This window comes from Bactrocera dorsalis, chromosome 6, assembly GCF_023373825.1.
Source record: "Bactrocera dorsalis isolate Fly_Bdor chromosome 6, ASM2337382v1, whole genome shotgun sequence".
NCBI classification, from domain to species: domain Eukaryota; kingdom Metazoa; phylum Arthropoda; class Insecta; order Diptera; family Tephritidae; genus Bactrocera; species Bactrocera dorsalis.
The window spans coordinates 10,965,970-10,988,504 of NC_064308.1; the positions used below are offsets into that span (position 1 = coordinate 10,965,970).

At 40.5% G+C, this 22,535-nt stretch overlaps 3 protein-coding genes and 1 pseudogene across 18 annotated transcripts in view; 3 read left to right on the forward strand and 1 right to left on the reverse strand.

Annotated features, from left to right (window-relative positions):
- The window catches only part of LOC125779147 (craniofacial development protein 2-like), a 113,351-nt gene extending 103,029 nt beyond the window's left edge, over nt 1-10,322 (forward strand). Inside the window, exon 2 of the mRNA XM_049459788.1 lies at nt 9,681-10,322. Coding sequence (XP_049315745.1) covers nt 9,681-10,204 — 524 coding nt within the window. The 3' untranslated portion in view covers nt 10,205-10,322. The remainder of the gene's footprint in view (nt 1-9,680) is intronic.
- The window catches only part of LOC105222874 (tau-tubulin kinase homolog Asator), a 763,131-nt gene that overhangs the window by 594,203 nt on the left and 146,393 nt on the right, over nt 1-22,535 (reverse strand). The window lies entirely within an intron of this gene.
- Nucleotides 1-22,535, forward strand: part of LOC125779107 (uncharacterized) — a 434,818-nt gene that overhangs the window by 136,332 nt on the left and 275,951 nt on the right. The window lies entirely within an intron of this gene.
- Nucleotides 6,260-7,643, forward strand: LOC125779161 (adenosylhomocysteinase-like; annotated as a pseudogene).

Genomic DNA, 22,535 nt, shown 5'->3' on the forward strand with positions numbered 1-22,535 from the left:
AAAAACAATTTTATTTAATAAGAAAATAATCCTATCTTGTTCACAACAAGGTACATATGTATATCAGAGATCTGCAACGGATACACAATTTCCGTGCACACTCGAACACTTACCCGAAACCGGCTTGTATTGCTTTCTTTGAACGAGCAGAAGGATTGCTTGTTAGCGACTGTGCGCAGACGAACGTGTTGATCACAACACTCGAGTGTCGTTCATACGTGTTTGTTTGGGTTCGGGTGTTTTGCGGATCAATATATTCGAGTGTCCGAGTTTAGGCTCGAGTGTGCAAAGCATTTTTTGTTTATGTGTAATCGTCAGTACAGTTGATTAATTTGCTTTGTGAGTGTTAAGAATGTTATATGATACGTATTACATGATATTTATTGAAAATAATGGCCGAAAAAAGATTTTATTGGTTGCAAAATTGCGAATGGCAGTTACAGCTTGTCTGGTCTTATGTTATGGTTATGCAAATATATTTTTAATTTTAAAATGCGTCATTCCTTTGATACATGCATACATATAGTTTAAATGCTGTATTTCAATAATATTGACTGTTAAAGTGTATACAACATTAATAATTTCTCATATTTTTGCTCAGAAAAATTTGATACATTTCTTCTACACCCGTGTTCTGTCCGAGTATCCGTGGCAATAGTTGAACACATTTCGGGTTAGCTGCGGGTGTCGAGTGTGGACACTCGCTTGTGATCGTTTTGAAGAGAGTATGATCAAACAGACTCGAACACTCAGAAAGCAGCTGCCGGGTGTGCCACTCGATCGAACCCATTGCTGCCGAGTGTGGTGCTCGCTCGTGCTCGATTTTTAATGAGGGTGATAGAACAGGTTCGAACATACCCAATGCAGCTCTCTGATGTATATGTGATAAAACTGTTAATGGTGATGATGGCAGTTGTAAAAATTCATTTTAGTTACAATTGGGAAATCTTTTCTCAAATATGTGGATATGTGATATTTTTCAGCTTGGTTATTTTACCAAAATACTCAAAGAATTGAGGTTTTTTATCTTTACAGTAGAAACTCGTTTATCCGGCCCTCAGTTATACGGATTCGCGATTATCCGGACTACCAATCGCGACCAATTTATATGTACCTACGTAGAAATTATGGAATCATGAACGTGTCGGAACTTGCATATTCCGCTCGCGCAGTGTGGGGTCGCTGCCGCTGCCCCGCGCGTTTCATTATTGTTTTAGTTCATTTGCAATTGTGACTCCGCTCTGACGTGCGTGTCACGTCTACATATTTAAACCTGTCAAAGCGTAAGAGACAATTTAACGACGCTATATGACTTTATGTAAAAAGTCAGCTAAAACAGGGTTGCAATTATATTTTTCCATGACATTGCACGCAAATATACATGGTTTTTGGTCTGACATATTTTACAGCCCTTGCAAATAGTTTTCTGCGTGTGTTTGTGCCGGTGCACCGAGAGGAAATATATGCAATTCTTGCACCGTGCAAGGGGTTTGCAAGAGCGAGAGAATACCGCTAGAGTGATACTGTGAGTCTACTACAACTGAAACGAATTCGTGATATAGCAGCAATGAAGAGAAAAAGTTGCTTACGTCAAATGACATTTACCAAATATTTTAAACCAAATTAAACTTATTACCTACCTACTTACTTCATGATTACCAAATGCAAATTACCAAATACATATTGTAGACAAATTATTCGTACATACGTACCTAAATATTTTATTGTATTTCATGATTAATGCTGCAGTTTAGTATTACGTATGTAGTGTAATTTAAGAAAATATGTACATACATACATAAGTAAGTGTTCATTTCTTAACCCTCCATTACTAACCTTAGGGTCGAATCGACCCAGACACGCAAACTTTTTAAAATAACAAAAAATAAAGAATATTTTTTAGCGCAAGATATATGTGTAATCTAAATTTGTACATATTTAAACGTTTATAAACAATAAGAATAAGAAACTTGTAAAATATTATGCATAAAAAATAGTTTTAAAAAATAGCCTGGGTCGATTAGATTACATAATTGAAAAATTTTTGCATTAGTTATTCCAATTTTTCTTTTTAACATTTTACTTCTATATTTCAGGTTTCCAATGCACTTTATTTGAAGTCAATATCTTTAAAACTTATCATTTTATGCGGAATCTGGCGGGATAACTTTTTTTCACTTTATTAGCTATGTCGTAATGAATACAAACTTAATTTCAATTTAAGTATATAAATTAATTTTTTAACACATCATTTTATAAATTTAACAATAAAATACTACAATATACTAAAAGACGTATACGTTTTAGCAATTTATAAGTCTAAACGATTTTAATAGATAATACAAATGAGGGTCGATAAGACCCATGGTTAGTAACCATGGGACATGATTTGAGGTTAGTAATGCAGGGTTAATACATTGATTTTCGTTGCAGAATATGAATATCTATTTGTTTTTCTTCATACATTCGATTATCCGGATTTTCGATTATCCGAATCCCTATCGACAGCAATTAGTCCGGTTAATCGAGTTTCTACTGTAATTGTTTTATTAAATATTAAAGATCTAAGTTTCCTCTGAAAATGTATTAAAATAATAATATGCACTTTAGAAACGGAACACATATCTTCAAAAAAAAATAAAAAAAAACCATCAAGTAAAAATATATTTACGCGGTAAAGCATTATTAATTGAGCGTGGCTAAGCACACAAATTGAATACAAACGCTAACAAGTGTGTGCTGAGCGCTCATTTGTGCATATGTGTTTGAAGAAACAGTGGTTCATAAACTAAAGTTATTAAGGGTGTTCAGATTTCTGAACAGTTCTTAACGGCTACAATTGTAAATGAGATAAATCTGTATAGAAACGGATCTCATATGTCAAATATTTATATACATTATCGTTTTAATTAAAAAAAAAATAAAAAAAAAAAATATATATATATATACATATATATTTTTTAATTATATCATAGTTATTATATAATAATATTAAAGTGAGAAGTGAGTGTTGTGTTCATTGGCGGCACGTATTTTTCCGGCAATAATCCACATTCTAATCAAGGTAAGAACAATTTGAATTTTTTTAATTCATTTGTATATATTATTTATTATTATATTATTTTTTTTATTTTTGGGAAAATGGAGAACCAAATAAAATTAGCAGAAGAACTGCAAAAACTTCATTTTAAGTCCATGAGTATGGATATAAATGAAGATTTAGAAAATTTGGAAAAACTCCTAGATAGTTTGGACAAAAAATGGTCAGAGTTTCAACGAAACCATTTAGAATTGTCCAAAGATCCCAAAAATAAAAAAGAAAATTATTTTAAAAATGACGTAGAAGGTTCGGTAGGCACGCTTTATTTGACAGCGCACGCCAAGTTAAGCGAGTTGCTCGCTATTATTAAAGAAAATAGTGCTCCCAGGAAAATGGAATGCCTTCCAAATCCTGGTTTAGTTTGCAGGCTTCAATTCTTATTAACAGAATTAGAAAAGAATATTGAAGACTGCGAATTAAACGAAATAGTCTCTCTAGACAGTATAGAGAGACTTATAGAAAAAACTCGTGATACTGTGCTTGAATTTATTAGCCAGCACGAAAATGATGAGTTAACGAATAAATTCTATGATTTAAGAAATAGATTTTACAAACTTAAATTAAAATCCATTAGCAAAAAAATGCTACTAATTTTACGCTGCCTCAAGTAGACATTCCTATTTTTTTCAGGAGATTACGCTCAGTGGCAAACTTTTAAAGAATTGTTTGAGCAACTCGTAGTCTCTCAAAATGTTTCAGACACATATAAAATGTGTATTTTAAAAACAAAATTAAGAGGATCGGCTGCAAGTTGTATTGTAAATTTGCCTTCAACTTCGACAAATTTTTCAGTTGCCTGGAACCTTCATAATGAAAAATTTACTAATAAAAGGTTACTCGCAAACACTTATTTCAAACAAGTTTTAGATGCACCAGTAGTGTTTGAGACTGCTTTTAGTGTACGAAATTTTCAAGAAAAAATTTCTGAAAGTACACAAGCATTGGAAAGTCTCAGTTTGCCTGCAGATAATTTGTTGCAAGCTTTATTAAATTATACGCTCGTGCAAAAATTAGACAACAATTTAAGACTTAGGTATGAAAATTCCCTTAAAAACCCTAGGGAAATACCTACCTTAAATTCACTACAATCGTTTCTGATTCATGAAGGGAATGCACTAGAAGCAGCACAAGCTTCAAAAACATCACCAATATTTCAAAATGCAGTATTTAAATGCATAATGGGATGTAATACTTCACATAATATATTTAATTGTTATAAACTTAAAGCCCTTTCTACACAGGACAAATGAGATGCAGTAATAAAACACAAATTATGCACCAAATGTCTTAAAACAGGGCAAAATATAAAAGAGTGTAAAGGCGAAAGTTGCTTTACTTGTCAAGGAAACCATCATTTATGGCTCCACAAAGACAAATCCTTTAAACCTAAAAGCGCAGTGATTAAAAATACTAAAAATGATAAATTAAAAAATGATTCTAAACATGTCCTGCTAACTACAGAAGAATAATAAAGGCACGTGCTTTATTAAATAATGGGTCTCAAGTTCACCTCATAACTAAAGAACTAAAAAACAAATTAAAACTTCCTTCCAGGAGAGAATCTGTGACCATTGAAGGAGTTGGTCGAAATAAGATCAATACAAAAGAAAGAGTTAATCTTCATTTAAAATCATTAACAGATCATTTTGAAGCAAATTTAGACACCGTTGTAGTGCAAAAGATTGTGTCCAAAGTGCCCACGGAATACATAAAAGTTAAAAAAATTCCAAAAAATATAAAACTGGCCGACCCTTCATTTAATGTTCCGGGTAAGATTGACTTACTATTAGGTGCGGACATATTTTTTGATTTGATAAAAGAAGAAAAGATAATTATTGAAAATATGAATTACAAACTCCAGAACAGTGTGTTTGGGTGGTTGATATATGGATCAACTAACACAAGCTCAAAATTAGCTCACTGCGGTGTTGTAACACATATAGATAAAAAGCTAGATAATCAACGAAAAAAGTATAGGAAAATAGAATCCCTTGAAAGATGTGTTAATAAAACCAAAAAAGAAACGCAGAAATGCTTTCGTAATAATTCAAATTTTTATGCAGATAGTAAATTTGCTGCAGCTTTTCCATTCGAAAAGAAAAATATAAACTTAGGAGATTCTTCTTCACAAACAAAAGGAAGATTAATCTCTCGAGATATAAAATTTAAAAATAATAAACCACGAAAAAGAAATAAATGCCAGGTTTCTTTGGAAAATATTAAAAGTGGTACATTTGTGTTTTTTAAAGAACAAATTATTCCACCAATGCAGTGGAAAAAAGGACGAATTGAAAACGTCATTTTAACCCTAAATTGCAAATGTAGACGTAAGAATAAGCAATGGCACATCATAAAGAGCGATGCACATTGTTTACCCTTTTCCTACTGAAGAAAAAATATGCAAATAATCAATAAAAAGAGATGCGGTCGACTCGAGTTAAAAAAGAAGAAAAATAATAACCTTATTTTTATTTTGTTTGTTAAACTTACTTATAGTTGTACTATGTTTTAAATGTTTAGATATAAAAAATATATTTAAAAAAATATTTCTGGAGTGCCTGTTGGGGGTACTTGGACAGCGTGGGATAGAATTATCCACATCGATCTAGTTCAATATTCGGTTTAAAGGCAGCAAATTTCAAGTTCACAGAAATATTTAAAATACTCAACAAGTGAACTCAATGATTTAGCAGCTGCACGACATCATCGCGTCCACGGGGAGGAGGATGAAGGAAGATTGGGTCATTGTCACCCTTTGTTCAAATTACTTGAACAATAGTATACAGTCCACTATGTATCAATTGACTGCATACAAAAATGCAGCAAATATAAGAAAAATATGTAATAAGAATACAATACAGAAAAACAACCCTTATGGTGGTTATTGTATTCTTCAGTATAAATCTCAAGTGCCTTAGTCACAAACACACACACACATATACATACTTACATAAACTAACAAATAGAAATGCAATAGATGCACACTAGCAAATGCATACAAATGCATTTGCTGATAAACTATACATCTATTTTTAGATAAGACCAACGCACTTATTATGTGTTATGCGTTGGTCTGATAATTAATTTAAGAACATAGGCTAAGAATTTTTGTATAAAAGGAGCTGTTCAATAAAAGTAAAATCAGATTTGAAACACAATCTCAGCTTAAAAGACTTCTTTTATTTATATTTTTTACTTCCCCCCACCAGTGGCAAGGGGTAAAAGAAAATAAAAGGAAAGAATTAAAATAAAGAGCAGTACCTATCACTTATTACCCCCCACCCGAGGTAAGGAATAAGTGACGCAGAGCTGCAATATCTTTACTTAACACCCTTCAAAGGATCATTTTACTACTCCTTGTTTGACTTGATGAATGAAGAATACTTATGGTGCATTGAACAGACCTTACTGTTCTCAGATGGTCAGCTCTTGAACTTAATTGTGGTAATTTGACCAACTTAGTGCATGAAAAGTTCCCACGAACCCGAAGGGCTTCAAGAGTTTGAGCGAAGAAACAACAACCGGTGTACACAATTTATATGAAATAGTGAAGCAGAGACGGCTCGGTGTGCCAACCATCAACGTCAACGACTCGGTGGCCAAGAGTAAATTCTATAATCTGTATGGTTGTCGCGAGTCGCTAATTGATGGTATTAAATGGATCACCGATGTGATTATTGCTGGCAAAGTGTGTTGTGTTACTGGTTATGTGATATTGGCAAAAGTTGTGCATAAGCTCTGCGTAGTTTCGGCGGAATCATTGTTGTCATCGAAATCGATTATATCATTGCCACCAAAGCGGCTATGAAGTAACCACCATGAAGCAAGCATACAAAGAAGCTATCATCTTCGTAACAACAACTGTTTGCAAGGACATTATTACTCGCGCACATTTTGAACAATTGCCCAATGCGATCGTTTGTAATATTGGTAATTTCGATTGTGAAATCGACGTCGCATTTTTTAATGCAACGTCAAAGAGACAATTATTATCAAAACCCAAGTCGATCGTTATACACTATCCAATGGTCATCATATTATTTTGTGTATCTTAGGACGTCTGGTAAATTTGGGCTTCGCGCACGGTCATCCCAGCTTGAGATGTTCAAACCATCAGAGATCAAGGCTGACAAATACAACGTAGATTTCTATCTGTTGCTGAAAATACTTCGTGAAAAGATCACCAGTTTACACTTGGAGAAATTAAGCATTCGACCTGAAAAGTACCGTGATTAAATTCGAAACACTTGGACTTAGAATGGCATCACATGACGCATTAAGGCATAAATACTGACAACCTAATCCTATTAAATGCTGTGAAGTCATCGTAAACTAGTCCTACAACGCATCTGTAATTCAGCAAGGCACTAAGGCACTCATTTCCGCTACGACGGTATATCTTACAAAATGAATTACTAATATTAGCAAATGAAAATTATATTAAAATTGTAAAATGTATACAATAAAAATAGTTTATATTAGTAAAATTATAACGAGTTCGATCCGCCAATCTTATGATTAAAAATGTAATTAACATGCCCAAGATTTATAAATACTTATTTTGAAGTGTAAACACTTCAACGTGGGCAGTATGTTCAGATTTCTGAACAGTTCTTAACGGCTACAATTGTAAATGAGATAAATCTGTATAGAAACGGATCTCATATGTCAAATATTTATATACATTATCGCTAACACATAAAAATACAGTCATAAATATAAATATGTACAAATACCCATTTCGGGTACTGTTTATGTTACATGGTATAGGGTTGTTTTCAAGTGCACATGCACATTTGTATTCAATTGCCTAAATGCATATCTTAAGTCAATATGTTATCTTAAGTAAATATGTTTGTTTGTTAATTGTTGAGTGCATACGTATTGCATATAAATGCATACGTGCCTCATATAAATGTATGCAGTGTAAAGGATCGCAAAAGATCCTAAACTAATAGTAGATAAGAAATAGTTGTTTATGCCGTTGAGAACACTTATGTTTAAGATATGTGTATGTACTCCGCATGTGGTGCATACACGAATTAGGATAAGAAATTTTATAAATGAAGGAGCTCCAGAGCTGAGTACTATTTTATAACCGAACCTATGCTATGCAGGTGCCTATTCAGTTTGCAGTGGCCAGTGTACCATGCGACCAGTAACCTGAGTTTGTTCCTTGGGAGGTTTATTACCGTTTTGAACCTTTTCAGGTTGTAACCCCCATTAGCAGCTTGGCATGTCTCATACCGTGAGTTTGGTGGAAATGCTGCGCCCTGCCCACTGCTTCTTCCTCACGGAGCAGCTCTCTCATGGTATGTGGACCCACCCCCATGAAGGGTTCGGGGCCTAACATCTTGGTGGAGGCTGCGGAGCAGGGGAGCTCGTCGGCCAGTTCATTGCCGGCTATACCTCTGTGACCAGGCACCCAGATTAGGTGTACCTTGTTCTGTTCTGCAAGGCTGTTCAGCCTTTCCCTGCACTCCTGCACTAATAGCGATTTGATCTCATAGGAAGAGATTGCCTTTAGCGCCGCTTGACTATCGCTGAGGATGGCTATTCGCTCATTACGATAGTTGCGATGGAGGTTAATATCAATACACTGGCTAATTGCAAAAACTTCTGCCTGAAAAATGCTCAGGAACTCTCCCATGGGTATAAAGAGCTTAGTGCGTGGGCCCACAATCCCTGCGCCGATTCCCTCCGACATTTTCGAGCCATCGGTGTACCACCTTAGCGTGCTATTCCTCAGTATCAGTTCGAGGTTGGAATCATACCATTCGTCTTTACTGCCAAGGGTGACCTTAAATCTTTTCCTTAAGTTAACCGTTTTTGTAGTGTAGTCCCTCGGGAGGAAGGCCAATGGAAAGCGGCCACTTATCTTCTCTATCCTCCGGGACGAGACTACCTTGCCAATTCCACACCCCTCCGCCGTTATCTGCAGAAGTGTGTGCTCGGCTACCTGATCGATAACCAAAGAAACGGTGTCAGTTCAAGCAAAGCCCACAGTGCCGCCGTTGGACAGGTTCGCATTGCACCCGTCATGCAGACTTTGCTAGCTAAAGTGAGAAGGCGAAACATCTCCTGCATAGGGTTGCGCGCGGGGTTTGGGACCCGCCACGTAAAAAACACCCTCAATGAAAAACCACCACCAGCCTCGGATGAGAGAATTGGGAAGGTGCCACTGCCCAGCTGGTAGATGTCATCGTAAAGATAAAGGCTGACATCACCGCCGTCCAAAAAATGCGATGGACGGGACAAGGTCAGATACGAGTAGGTCCTTGTGGCATCTACTACAGTGACTATATAAAGGAACGCAAGTTTGGTGTTGGATTCGTGGTGGGAGAGAGACTCCGTCGCCGAGTACTATCATTCACTCCGGTGAATGAACGTCTAGCCACAATCCGCATCAAAGCGAGATTCTTCAACATATCGCTGATTTGCGCCCACGCCCCGACGGAAGAGAAGGACGATGTGACCAAAGATGCCTTTTATGAGTGCTTGGAGCGCACTTATGGGAGATGCCCCCGCCACGATGTCAAAATCGTGTATGGCGACTTTAACGCCAGGGTGGGCAAAGAAGGTATTTTTGGCACTACGGTCGGTAAATTCAGCCTCCACGAGGAAACATCCCCAAATGGGTTGAGGCTGATCGACTTCGCCGGGGCTCGAAATATGGTTATCTGTAGTACTAGATTCCAGCATAAGAAGATTTATCAAGCTACCTGGCTGTCTCTGGATCGAAAAACCACCAACCAGATCGATCATGTTGTGATAGATGGAAGACACGTCTCCAGTGCTTTAGATGTGCGTGCGCTCCGAGGTCCTAACATCGACTCGGACCATTATCTTGTTGCAGCTAAGATTCGCACCCGCCTCTGTGCAGCAAAAAACGCACGCCAACAAACACAAGGAAGGTTCGACGTCGAGAAGCTGCAATCACAACAGACAGACGAACGATTTTCTACTCGACTTGCACTCCTGCTCTCTGAGAGCACTCGTCAACAACTCGGTATAAGGGAACTGTGGGACGGCATTTCAAACTCCTTACGTACAGCTGCAACCGAAACCATTGGTTTTCAGAAAGTGCAAAAGAACAGCTGGTAGACGAGGAGTGCCGTGTCGCAGCGGAAAGAGAACAGGCTGCCTACCTCGCAACGTTACGATCGACCACAACACGTTTGGGATGGGATAGATATCGAGGTAGGTAGGTAGGTAGGAGTGCAGCCCTATCGGGCTCAATTAGCACTGATGTGCCATTTTGATACACTATTCGTAGAACCTCCTGTATCTGCTGTTACGTTCCATCTTCTCTTTCAAACCATTTTGAGGTTTCGATGAAACTACTTATGCCCGATATGCTTTTGGTGGAAATCCATTCAAGGTTTGGTGCTTGGTGGATTCCGAGTGTTTTGTGTCGGATCTGTGCCAGAGCTGGGCATTCGCAGAGAAAGTGGAAGATTGTTTCCTTGTTGCCTGCTACTCCGCAGCTATGGCAGATGTCGTTGTAGGGCATACCCATTTTGGACGCATGTTCCGCAAATGGCCAGTGCCCTGTTGTGGTAGCTGTTATTCTGTAAATACTTTTTCTTAACCTATTTAATAGGTCGTTGGTTCTTTTCCTGTCGTATGTTAGCCATAATTGTTTAGTTATGACGCATTTTGTAATGTTTTTCCACCTGTTGTTAGCAATTTGTTGAAATTGTTTATTGATCTCTCCTTTGATCGATCCTAGCGGGCTCGGTATGAGCTCCGCCTCGGATTCATTGAGGAAAGCTCCTGCCTTTGCCAACTCATCTGCTTTTTCGTTACCGAAAATGTTCCTAAGGCCGGGAACCCAGATCAAGTTTAGCTGGAGCTTGTCTTTTATTGAGCTTAGTGCTCTCTTGCAGCTGTGAACTATACTGGAGTTTGTCATGGGTGAAGACAATGCCAGGAGGGCCGCCTGGCTATCCGTAAATATAGTTGCTTTATGTATATTCCCGTGATTTTCTAATAGAACTTCGCAGGCTTTTTCTATGCCTAGTACTTCTGCTTGGAAGATGCTAGCCGAGTTCGGTAGACGTATAGGGAGAGATATGCCCAGATCAGCAGAGAATATCCCCGTGCCCACTCCGCAGTCCATTTTGGACCCGTCGGTATAGAGTGAGGTGGTACCCTCCTCTGCAATTGAACCTCTTCTCCATTCTCGTCTATTTAGATGGTATCCTCACCTGGAAGTGTCTATTGAAATCCAGCTTTGGGAGAATGTAGTCTGATTTATTAATAGTGAGCTTGTTTAGGATTACACTATGTCCGTAGTTCTGCTGATTCCAACCTCCCAATTCTTTTATTCTTATCGCCGCAATAGCTGCTGTTTTTTGAATAAAAATGTCCATTGGTAGTTGATGCAGGATCACATTGAGCGCATCAGTCGGACATGACCTGATTGCGCCCGTAACACCCGCACATGCTGCTCTTTGTATTCCATTTAATTTTCTAATGTTGTACTGTTTGTTTAGCGCTGGCCACCATACCAGAGTTCCATATGTGAGTATGGGTCTTATGACCGCCGTGTACATCCACATGCTTATATTTGGTTTGAGGCCCCTATTCTTGTTGACAATTTTCTTACAAGTATAGTAGGCCATGTATGCTTTGTTTATTCTTTTTTCTATATTTATTTTCCAGGACAGTTTGGCGTCAATCTCCACCCCCAAATACCGAGAGCTGAAGAGGGAAGCGAGACGCATCTGCAGACGGAAAAAGAAAGAGGCCGAAATTCGTGAGTACGAACAGCTTGATAAGCTGACCGACAGGGGTAATGCTCGAAAATTCTACGAAAAAATGCGGCGGCTTACAGAAGGTTTCAAGACCGGAGCATACTCCTGTAGAACCCCCAAAGGTGATTTAGCCACCGATGCCCAGAGCATACTTAGACTATGGAGGGAACACTTCTCCAGCCTGCTGAATGGCAGTGAACACATAACGACAGGAGAAGGCGAACCCGATCGATGACAATGGAGCAGACATTGCCCGATCATGAAAAAGTTCGAATAGCAATTGCCCGCCTGAAGAACAACAAAGCGGCAGGGGCCGACGGATTGCCGGCCGAGCTATTTAAACACGGGGCCGAAGAGCTGATAAGGAGCATGCATCAGCTTCTTTGCAAAATATGGTCGGATGAAAGCATGCCCAACGATTGGAATTTAAGTGTGCTATGCCCAATCCATAAAAAAGGAGACCCCACAATCTGCGCCAACTACCGTGGGATTAGCCTCCTCAACATCGCATATAAGGTTCTGTCGAGCGTATTGTGTGAAATATTAAAGCCCACCGTCAACAAGCTGATTGGACCTTATCAGTGTGGCATTAGACCTGGCAAATCAACAACCGACCGGATATTCACCATGCGCCAAATCTTGGAAAAGAACGTGAAAGAAGCATCGACACACACCACCTGCTTTCGACAACACGAAAAGGAGCTGCCTTTATGCCGCGATGTCTGAATTTGGTATCCCTGCAAAACTAATACGGCTGTGTAAGCAAACGTTGAGCAACACCAAAAGCTCCGTCAGAATCGGGAAGGAACTCTCCGAGCCGTTCGATACCAAACGAGGTTTCAGACAAGGCGATTCCCTATCGTGCGACTTCTTCAACCTGCTTCTGGAGAAAATAGTTCGAGCGGCAGAACTAAATAGAGAGCTCCTGGCGTATGCCGATGATATTGATATCATTGGCCCCAACACCCGCGCCGTTAGTTCTGCTTTCTCCAGACTGGACAAAGAAGCAAAAGAAATGGGTGAGGGCAAGACGAAATGGGTGAGGGCAAGACGAAATATCTCCTGTCATCAAACAAACAGTCGTCGAACTCGCGGCTTGGCTCTCACGTCACTGTTGACAGTCATAACTTTGAAGTTGTAGATAATTTCGCCTATTTAGGAACCAGCGTAAACACCACCAACAATGTCAGCCTGGAAATCCAACGCAGGATTACTCTTGCCAACAGGTGCTACTTCGGACGGAGTAGGCAATTGAAAAGTGAAGTCCTCTCTCGACGAACAAAAACCAAACTCTATAAGTCGCTCATAATTCCCGTCCTGCTATATGGTGCAGAGGCTTGGACGATGACAACAACCGACGAGTCGACGTTACAAGTTTTCGAGAGAAAGGTCCTGCGAAAGATTTATGGTCCTTTGCGCATTGGCCACGGCGAATATCGCATTCGATGGAACGATGAGCTGTGCGAGATATACGATGACATTGACATAGTTCAGCGAATTAAAAGACAGCGGCTACGCTGGCTAGGTCATGTTGTACAGATGGATGAAAACACTCCAGCTCTGAAAGTATTCGACGCAGTACCCGTCTCAGGAAGCAGAGGAAGAGGAAGACCTCCACTCCGTTGGAAGGACCAAGTGGAGAAGGACCTGGCTTCGCTTAGAATATCCAATTGGCGCCACGTAGCGAAGAGAAAAAACGACTGGCGCGCTTTTGTTGACTCGGCTTTAATCGCGTAAGCGGTGTCTACGTCAGTAAAGAAGAAGAAAAATGCCTCAACAAAGTGCAAAATCAAAAATTGTCAGTCATTTATTTGAAAATTATGTGGAGCAGATCAAATTTATTACTTGTAAGTACTTTAAATTGATGTACAGAGGAGCAGGAAACATCTGATGTGTTATTACCGAGTAACGAAACAATTATAAAGCTTGCCAGGTGGATAGTTCGTTACTCGGTAGAACGATAGTCTGTTAGTTTTACAAAAACATAATACATGTTAGAAGCTACCGAATAACGACTAACGAATTAACAAGGATGGTCTGAATACCCTTATTATAATTTAAATGTGCAGAAATGTTTTCAGCGCGTGGAAACAGTGTCCAAAACTTAAAAAGAGAAATTAATTCATTAACTAGGAAGCAGCTGGAACTTTAATTAAAGAACATCTTTCGTAATATTTATTATACTTTTTATTATTTGTTTTACATTTTATAGAATTATGATAGTTGTAAAGAAACTTAAAATTGTCAGGCAATTTTACAATTGTTACCCACATATATACGCGCGCTCTCATTTGTAAACAAGGAGTGGGAAAATATGTTGCGCGGAATTCCCTCTTCATGTTTATCTGCGATGATCCACTCATCTAGCCCTCAAAATGTGCAAGTTAACAGTAGTTAACGCACTGAAACGCTCATGCTGCCAAAAATTGCAAAGTATGCAGTCTGCATCGTTCGCTTCATGCGCGATCAAATTAAAATGTTTGGTCAGCTGTAGTAATTCGATCAGCTCGATGCATGAGCATGGCACATGAGCGTGGGAAGTGCCTATGCAAGCAATAACGTCGAGCAAATGGCAGCAGCGACGGCAAAGATAGGAGGTTAGCAATAAGCTTACAAATAATGAAATAAATCAGTTTTAGTACGAAACTCAACGTGTTAGTATCTTTCTCAAAAATAACTTAACTCTGGATAGTCGACAACACCGTCGCTATCCCAAAGGAGTAATAACAAGAAGATCAGAAATAACTAGTGTGAATATCATCTTCAAGAATAACTTAACTCTGGATAGTCGACAACACCGTCGCTATCCCAAAGGAGTAATAACAAGAAGATTAAAAATAACTGGCGCCCAACCAGAATAAAACCCACGCCGGAAGGAACACCACCTGGAGGCAGAGGAATCAAGACACCTTCTAGAGAAAACCCACGCAGGAAGGAACACCACCTGGAGGCAGAGGAATCAAGACACCTTCTAGAGGAATTGAGACACCAACCGACAAATAATGTAAGTGAAACTTTTTTTCCCTCCGCCTTCTGTTTACATAATCATATCAGTGAAAATTTGACAATTAAGTGTGGTTAGTGTGATTGCAATAAACAATCTGTCTGGAAAAATAAGTGAACGGGCGACAAAATTTATATCAAGCAACTGCATAAACTGCCAGTTAAGATACGTACTAGATATTTGCAATAAACAGGATTGCACTTTGTTCCCCATTTTTGTTTTTTTTGTGCACTTACGTCCGCTACCCGTTCGTGCCATCTTAACTACCTTGCATGAGCAAGCTTGACACTAGTGAACTGTTGGATAGACTTGACAAGTAAACGTTTCAGGCGCGAACAAGACATGAACGAACAACAACTGCAGGGCGTTATCAATGCGGCCGTTAGCGCCGCACTACAAGTTCAAAGGAAAGACTTTGAAACCAAGCTAGAGCAGCTTACAAACCGGTTTCAGGCCACAACTGTGGCAGCTGCTGACATTAAGACATATGAACCAATAAAGATCATAGACGGGGTAGAATGTCATGAGGGTCTGGATGCAGTTAAATCACTTCCAGAGTTCGATGGCTCACAGGAGCAATATGTCTCCTGGCGGCAGGCAGCTATGGCCGCGTATGATATATTTAAAACCTATGTGGGTAGTTCAAAACACTACCAAGCTGTCCTCATAATTCGCAACAGAATTAGGGGATCGGCTGATGCAGTTTTAGCATCATTCAACACGGTCCTTAATTTCGACGCTATCATTAGCCGTTTAGATTTTACATACTCAGACAAGCGACCATTGCATCTGCTCGAACAAGAGCTAGCAACGCTAAGGCAAGGACAGTTGACTATTATTCAATTTTATGAGGAGGTTGAGAAAAAACTCACACTTCTCACAAATAAAACTACAATGACCTTTGATACTGACCAGGCACGGTATATGAACGACAAGCATAGGACCGATGCGCTGCGCGTATTCGTCTCTGGGTTAAGGAGAAACCTCACGGATGTTCTTTTTGCCGCCCAGCCCAAAGATTTGCCCTCGGCTCTTGCAATGGCCCAGGAGATAGAAGGAAATCATGATAGACACGCATTTGCGGCCCAGTTTGCAAGATCGTTGGAGGAAAAAAACCTCAGGCAACATCAAAATCGATCTTATCAGAAGCAGTCCGACATTCAGTACAGGACTGGAAAAAACCCTTATTTCACCAGGGAGCAAGGAGCTCGCCCTCCAAAGCGCGACCAAGTTGAAAAAATGGAAGTCGACCCATCCTCGAGGTTCCGTCAGAGCACTAACTTTACAAACCAGAACAACCAAATTACCCATAACTCAAGCTTACCTATAGCACATCCCTCTGGCAACAGTCAACCACAAGGTGCGTTCAAGAGACCTGCGAATTCTCAAAGGACGTCGGACTACAGACGCCAGAGGATTAACCATTTGACAGAAGAAAGAGACGAAGCGTACGAAAAGCAATATGATCAAGCCGCTTATGATGCAGCGGCAGAAATAGAGGCTGAAAATGAAACTGAGTATGAAGAAGATGCGCTTAATTTTTTAGCGGAGAGTCCCTGCTCCCGTTTATCCAACGAACAGTAGCAGGGAAATCGTTAAAATTCTTAATTGACACCGGGGCGTCAAAAAGTTATATTAAACCTAACATAAGCCCTTTATCCTCTGTCCCAGTACAGACCCCGTTTGTGGTTAAATCAATTCACGGATTTAACAGAATTGGGAGCAAAAGCTTCATTATGATGCTTGGCATAAATAGCCCTTTTTTTCATTTACCCGGTCTCACAACTTTTGACGGCATAATTGGACTCGACCTATTGACACAGGCGGAAGCAACTATTGATCTCGCGTCAGAACTGATCCACTTTAAGGGAGGATCTGAAACTCTGAGATTCCACAAATGTGCTCAAGTCAATTTCACAAAAATTGAAGACATAGAAGTTCCAGCTAACGTCCGTGCAGATTTTCTACAAATGATGACAAAGCATTTGAAGGCATTTGCCGACTCGAGCAAGTTACTCCCGTTTAATACCAATGTTGTTGCCACCATTCGCACGGAGGATAATGAGCCAGTCTACTCCAAAATGTACCCATTCCCCATGGGAGCTGCTGACTTTGTGAGCCAAGAAATCAAGGATCTACTTAAAAATGGCATCATTCGACCATCTAGGTCTCCATATAACAACCCCATATGGGTTGTCGGAAAAAAGGGCACAGACCTCACAGGAGCGCCTAATAAGCGGTTGGTGGTAGATTTCCGAAAATTAAACTCCAAAACCATCGCGGACAAGTACCCAATGCCGAGTATCAGTATGATACTTTCAAACCTGGGAAAGGCCAAGTATTTCACCACCCTGGACTTGAAATCTGGATACCATCAAATTATGTTAGCAGAACACGATAGGGAAAAGACTTCCTTTTCAGTAAATGGAGGAAAGTATGAATTCTGCCGTTTGCCCTTTGGGCTAAAAAATGCTTCTAGCATTTTCCAGAGGGCCATAGATGATGTTCTGCGTGATAGGATTGGTAAAACCTGCTATGTTTACGTCGATGACGTTATTGTGTTTTCCGAAAACGAAGAGGACCACATACACCATGTTGGACAAGTTCTAAAGAGCCTTTATGATGCCAATATGAGGGTCTCAAAGGAGAAATCACAGTTTTTTAAAGAAAGTGTAGAGTTTCTGGGATTTATTGTTACGAAAGAGGGGACAAAAACCAGCCCAGACAAGGTCAGAGCAATCAGAGACTTTAAGCAACCAAGCAACTTGTTCGAGCTGAGATCCTTTATTGGTCTGGCGAGTTACTATAGGTGCTTTATAAAGGACTTTGCAGCAATAGCAAGGCCCTTAACAAGCTTATTAAAAGGTGAGAGCGGAAGAGTTAGCAAGTTCCGTTCAAAAAACATCCCGGTATCCTTTGATGAAATCCAGACGACTGCGTTTGATAAGCTTAGAAATATTCTTGCTTCCGAAGATGTTATTCTTCATTACCCAGATTTTTCAAAACCATTCGATTTGACTACTGATGCCTCCTCAAGTGGCATAGGTGCAGTACTATCTCAGGGAAATAGACCCATAACAATGATTTCGAGGACGCTGAAGGATAGGGAGATAAACTACGCGACAAACGAAAGGGAACTATTAGCTATCGTTTGGGCCTTGGACAGCCTCCGGCACTACCTCTACGGTAAGAGTGACATACGAATCTATACAGATCATCAGCCTCTAGTTTTCGCGGTCTCGGATAGGAACCCAAATTCCAAGATAAGACGTTGGAAAGCGCGAATTGAAGAGAGTGGCGCAAAGGTATTTTACAAACCTGGGAAAGAAAACTACATTGCAGACGCATTATCGCGTCAAAGTATTAACATTTTACAGGAATCAGTACAGTCCGATGCAGCGACAGCACACAGTGAAGTATCTTTAACTCATGTGATTGAGACTATCGATAAGCCCCTGAATTGCTTCAGGAATCAGATAGTTATAGAAGAGTCTTCTACCCCCACAAAACGGACATTTATCTTGTTTGGCACAAAGACTCGTCATCAGATCATCTTTAACGACTGGCTTAAATTGCTAGCAGAAGTGAAAGAAGTCGTAAAGCCGGACGTAGTAAATGCTTTACACTGCGACCTGCACGTTTTGGCACGCATTCAGGATGACTTGGTCAGAGTTTTCCCTGCCACCAAATTCTGGCACTGCAAGAACATGGTAACAGATGTTATTAACAAAGACGAGCAAAAGGAGATAGTAACGATGGAGCATAATAGGGCACATAGAGCCGCCCAGGAGAATATAAAGCAGATCCTACTCGATTACTATTTCCCGAAAATGGGAAAAATTACGTCAGAAATTGTTGTAAACTGCAAAGTGTGTGGAAAGGCGAAGTATGATAGGCACCCAAAGAAGCAAGAAATGGGTGTTACGCCTATACCTTCCCGTGTAGGAGAATTGATCCATATTGACATCTTTTCAACTGCAGGAAAACACTTTTTACCTGCCATAGACAAATTCTCCAAGTTTGCCTTAGTTCAGCCAGTGGCGTCACGCACTATCGCAGACGTAAAAGCGGGCATTTTGCAAATCATTAACATTTTCCCGAAAATAGAAACTGTGTACTGTGACAACGAACCTTCATTTAATTCAGATACAATTCGATCATTGCTGAAAAGTCAATACGACATCAATATGGTAAATGCGCCACCGTTACACAGTACGTCAAACGGGCAAGTGGAAAGATTCCACAGCACCCTCGTGGAAATCGCCAGATGTCTAAAACTGCAAAGGCAGATACAAGACGTAGTTGAACTCTTTCTTCAGGCCGCCGTGGAATATAATAGAACGTTCCATTCAGTGACGGGCATGAAGCCGATTGAGGTTATCCATGCCAATTTACGCATTTTCCCGGATATTGCTGCCAGACTAGAGAAAGCCCAACAAGAACAACTGGAGCGGAGTAATACCCACCGCCAAAATAGAATCTTCGAAGTTGGAGAAAAGGTCCTGGTAAGGTCCAACAAGAGACTAGGCGACAAGGTCACTCCACTGTACGTCGAGGAAAGGATAGACGCTGATCTAGGAACAACCGTTCTTATTAAAGAGAGGGTGGTCCACAAGGACAACCTCAAGTGAAACTCCTGACATAATACCTTTTTTTTAATTGTTTTTATTTTGAATTTCAGGCATACTCCCATCTTCGCACTTTTGACTTGGGCTGCGCTGACGGCTTCCAAATTTACGGACTACTCGCACGCGGACTACATACCGATCCTGGACGGCACTGCAATAATTTGGAACGAGACGAGGTACATAAGGCATATATCAAATTTAACGGAATATGGACAATACATTCAAGAAACCACAGACTTGATTAGCGTCTTCCCACAATCACACATGAGGAAGATCCTAGAAGTAGACACCAGGCATTTACTTACTTTATTAGGGACACTAGGAGTACACCATAGGCATGCTCGGAGCCTAAACTTTTTGGGGTCCGCCCTAAAGGTAATAGCCGGCACGCCTGACTTCAATGACTTACTACAAACAAGACTAACGGAGCAAGAGCTAATACAGTCCAACAATAGACAGATCGTCATTAATTCCAGAACTCAGGAACAGATTAACGCCCTCACGAATACGGTCAATAAAATTCTCAGTGTAAAAAAGGGAAGAAATAGATTCATCGCACCTCTATGAAACGCTGTTGGCTAGAAACAGAATTTTAACACTAGAGATTCAAAATTTAATAATTGCAATCACACTGGCTAAATTTAATGTAATAAACCCTGCTATTATTGATGCAGATGACTTGGAGGCGGTTATGAAGGAGAGTTTCACAGGAGTTACAATAACCCAATTGTTTAGCATAGCTAGAGTTAAGGTTTTAGCAAGCAAAAAAATTGTAACCTTTATTATCGGTTTTCCTAGACCTAAGTTATTATATAAGAAGATTACTATTTTTCCCGTATCGCATGCTGGCCGTATATTGCATTTACCGGACAACATTATAGCTGACTGCGGAGGCAACATTACCGCTGTTATATCTTGTATTGATGCACCAATGGTAACGTTCTGTAAAGAAGCCGAAACTGAAACTTGCGCACAAAGCCTACACTCTGGCGCAGTAGCGCACTGTGCCACCAAGCCCAGCGACTTATCCCCCATTGTCGTCGTCGACGATGGTATAGTTTTGATAAACGATGCAATAGTTAAGGCTAGCATAGATAATGGCCCTGAAATATTTATTAATGGCACTTATCTTGTTACATTCGAACGCACCGCTTTTATCAATGGCACCAAATACGTTACCCTCAATGGATACCCGAAGAGACTTCCACAACAGTCTGCCTCAGCACGGATCAACATAACCTCCCATCATACCCTACTAAGCCTACCATTTCTCCACAAGCTAAGTGAAGTTAACTTGCGGCACATCGCTGAATTACGCATACGAACGATTGCTGCACCATTAGTAGCCGCAGGAATTTGTGCCACGATCGCTGTAACCCTTGCTGGATCAATCATCTTACTAAGGCGTAGGCGGCAAAGAGAAACTTCTATGGCGGTGCGTCAAGTGCTGGAAAGGTTGGGTATGGCCGAGGACGACCATGTTTTGGAAGAGGGAGTAGTTAACAGTAGTTAACGCACTGAAACGCTCATGCTGCCAAAAATTGCAAAGTATGCAGTCTGCATCGTTCGCTTCATGCGCGATCAAATTAAAATGTTTGGTCAGCTGTAGTAATTCGATCAGCTCGATGCATGAGCATGGCACATGAGCGTGGGAAGTGCCTATGCAAGCAATAACGTCGAGCAAATGGCAGCAGCGACGGCAAAGATAGGAGGTTAGCAATAAGCTTACAAATAATGAAATAAATCAGTTTTAGTACGAAACTCAACGTGTTAGTATCTTTCTCAAAAATAACTTAACTCTGGATAGTCGACAACACCGTCGCTATCCCAAAGGAGTAATAACAAGAAGATCAGAAATAACTAGTGTGAATATCATCTTCAAGAATAACTTAACTCTGGATAGTCGACAACACCGTCGCTATCCCAAAGGAGTAATAACAAGAAGATTAAAAATAACTTGCACTCGGGCCCGAACGGCAAATGCTACTGAGGGCTAATATGCCCACCTCTGACTACTAAGATTTTGATTTTGAACGGCTATTTTATATGACAGGTATGTATATGCTATAGTAATCCGATCTGAACAATTTCTTTGGAGATTACACCGTTGCTTAAGATAATAACCCAACTCGACATGACACTGGCCACCTCTTTGCATGCCCCGCCAACCCCACTCATCTGACACACTTTTCCCTTTGGTCCGACCCCATCGAAGCTGCACGTTTTCTGTGCCTCCCGTTAGAAGACGTCGACGACAACTTAGATAATCCTCACCACCCTAACGGGGACTAGATGTTCCATTAAAACAGCAACAACAACAACATAATAACCCAATTCAATTTCTTAAAGTTATCTCGTCAAATGAAAAATGACAATTGCCTTATTACGATCGTTTGGGATGTAGTGCAGGTCGCCTCCACGCTGGTGCATCCTGGGTAACGCTAAATGGCCTGCGGCCTACACGGCCTGACAACTCCTTTACCACTTTGGCACTGAACTGGCTTTTTGTAGAGTAGGTAATCTTATTTGGATCTGGTAGAACCCTGGGCTGGTGGTGGCGACATTCTGACACCTGAGTATGATGGGGTGACACCCATCAGAAATGGCTGCTGGGCTAATGTCGCAACTGCCTCCGTCCCGTTAAAACCCTGGCAGGCCTCAGAGTACGTTCCCCCCCGTCGTCGTTAAGTTGGCGTGGTAGGTGTAAGTTGAGAGTACTCCTTCTTTGCGCTGGTCGGCTCTGAACGTATTGCCTCATAAGGGCGTACGTCAACCCTCGCCTTGGCCTCGTCACTGAGATAACCTTGGGACCACAAAAGGCGACTACCTTCCGGGGGACGCATTGCGGCCCTGAGTGGGGACCCTCTTAGCATGGACAAGTCATTCACAAACAAACCAACAAACACAACAAACGGAAAGACGACGAAGGGAGATGAAGGGACGTCGAATTCGACACCCGGATTCGTTCCAGGCGGGGCTGCTGCTCCTGTGGCGACGAAACCGTCGCTGAGTAGCTGCAGCGACAGGACAAAGCCCTCGACAAT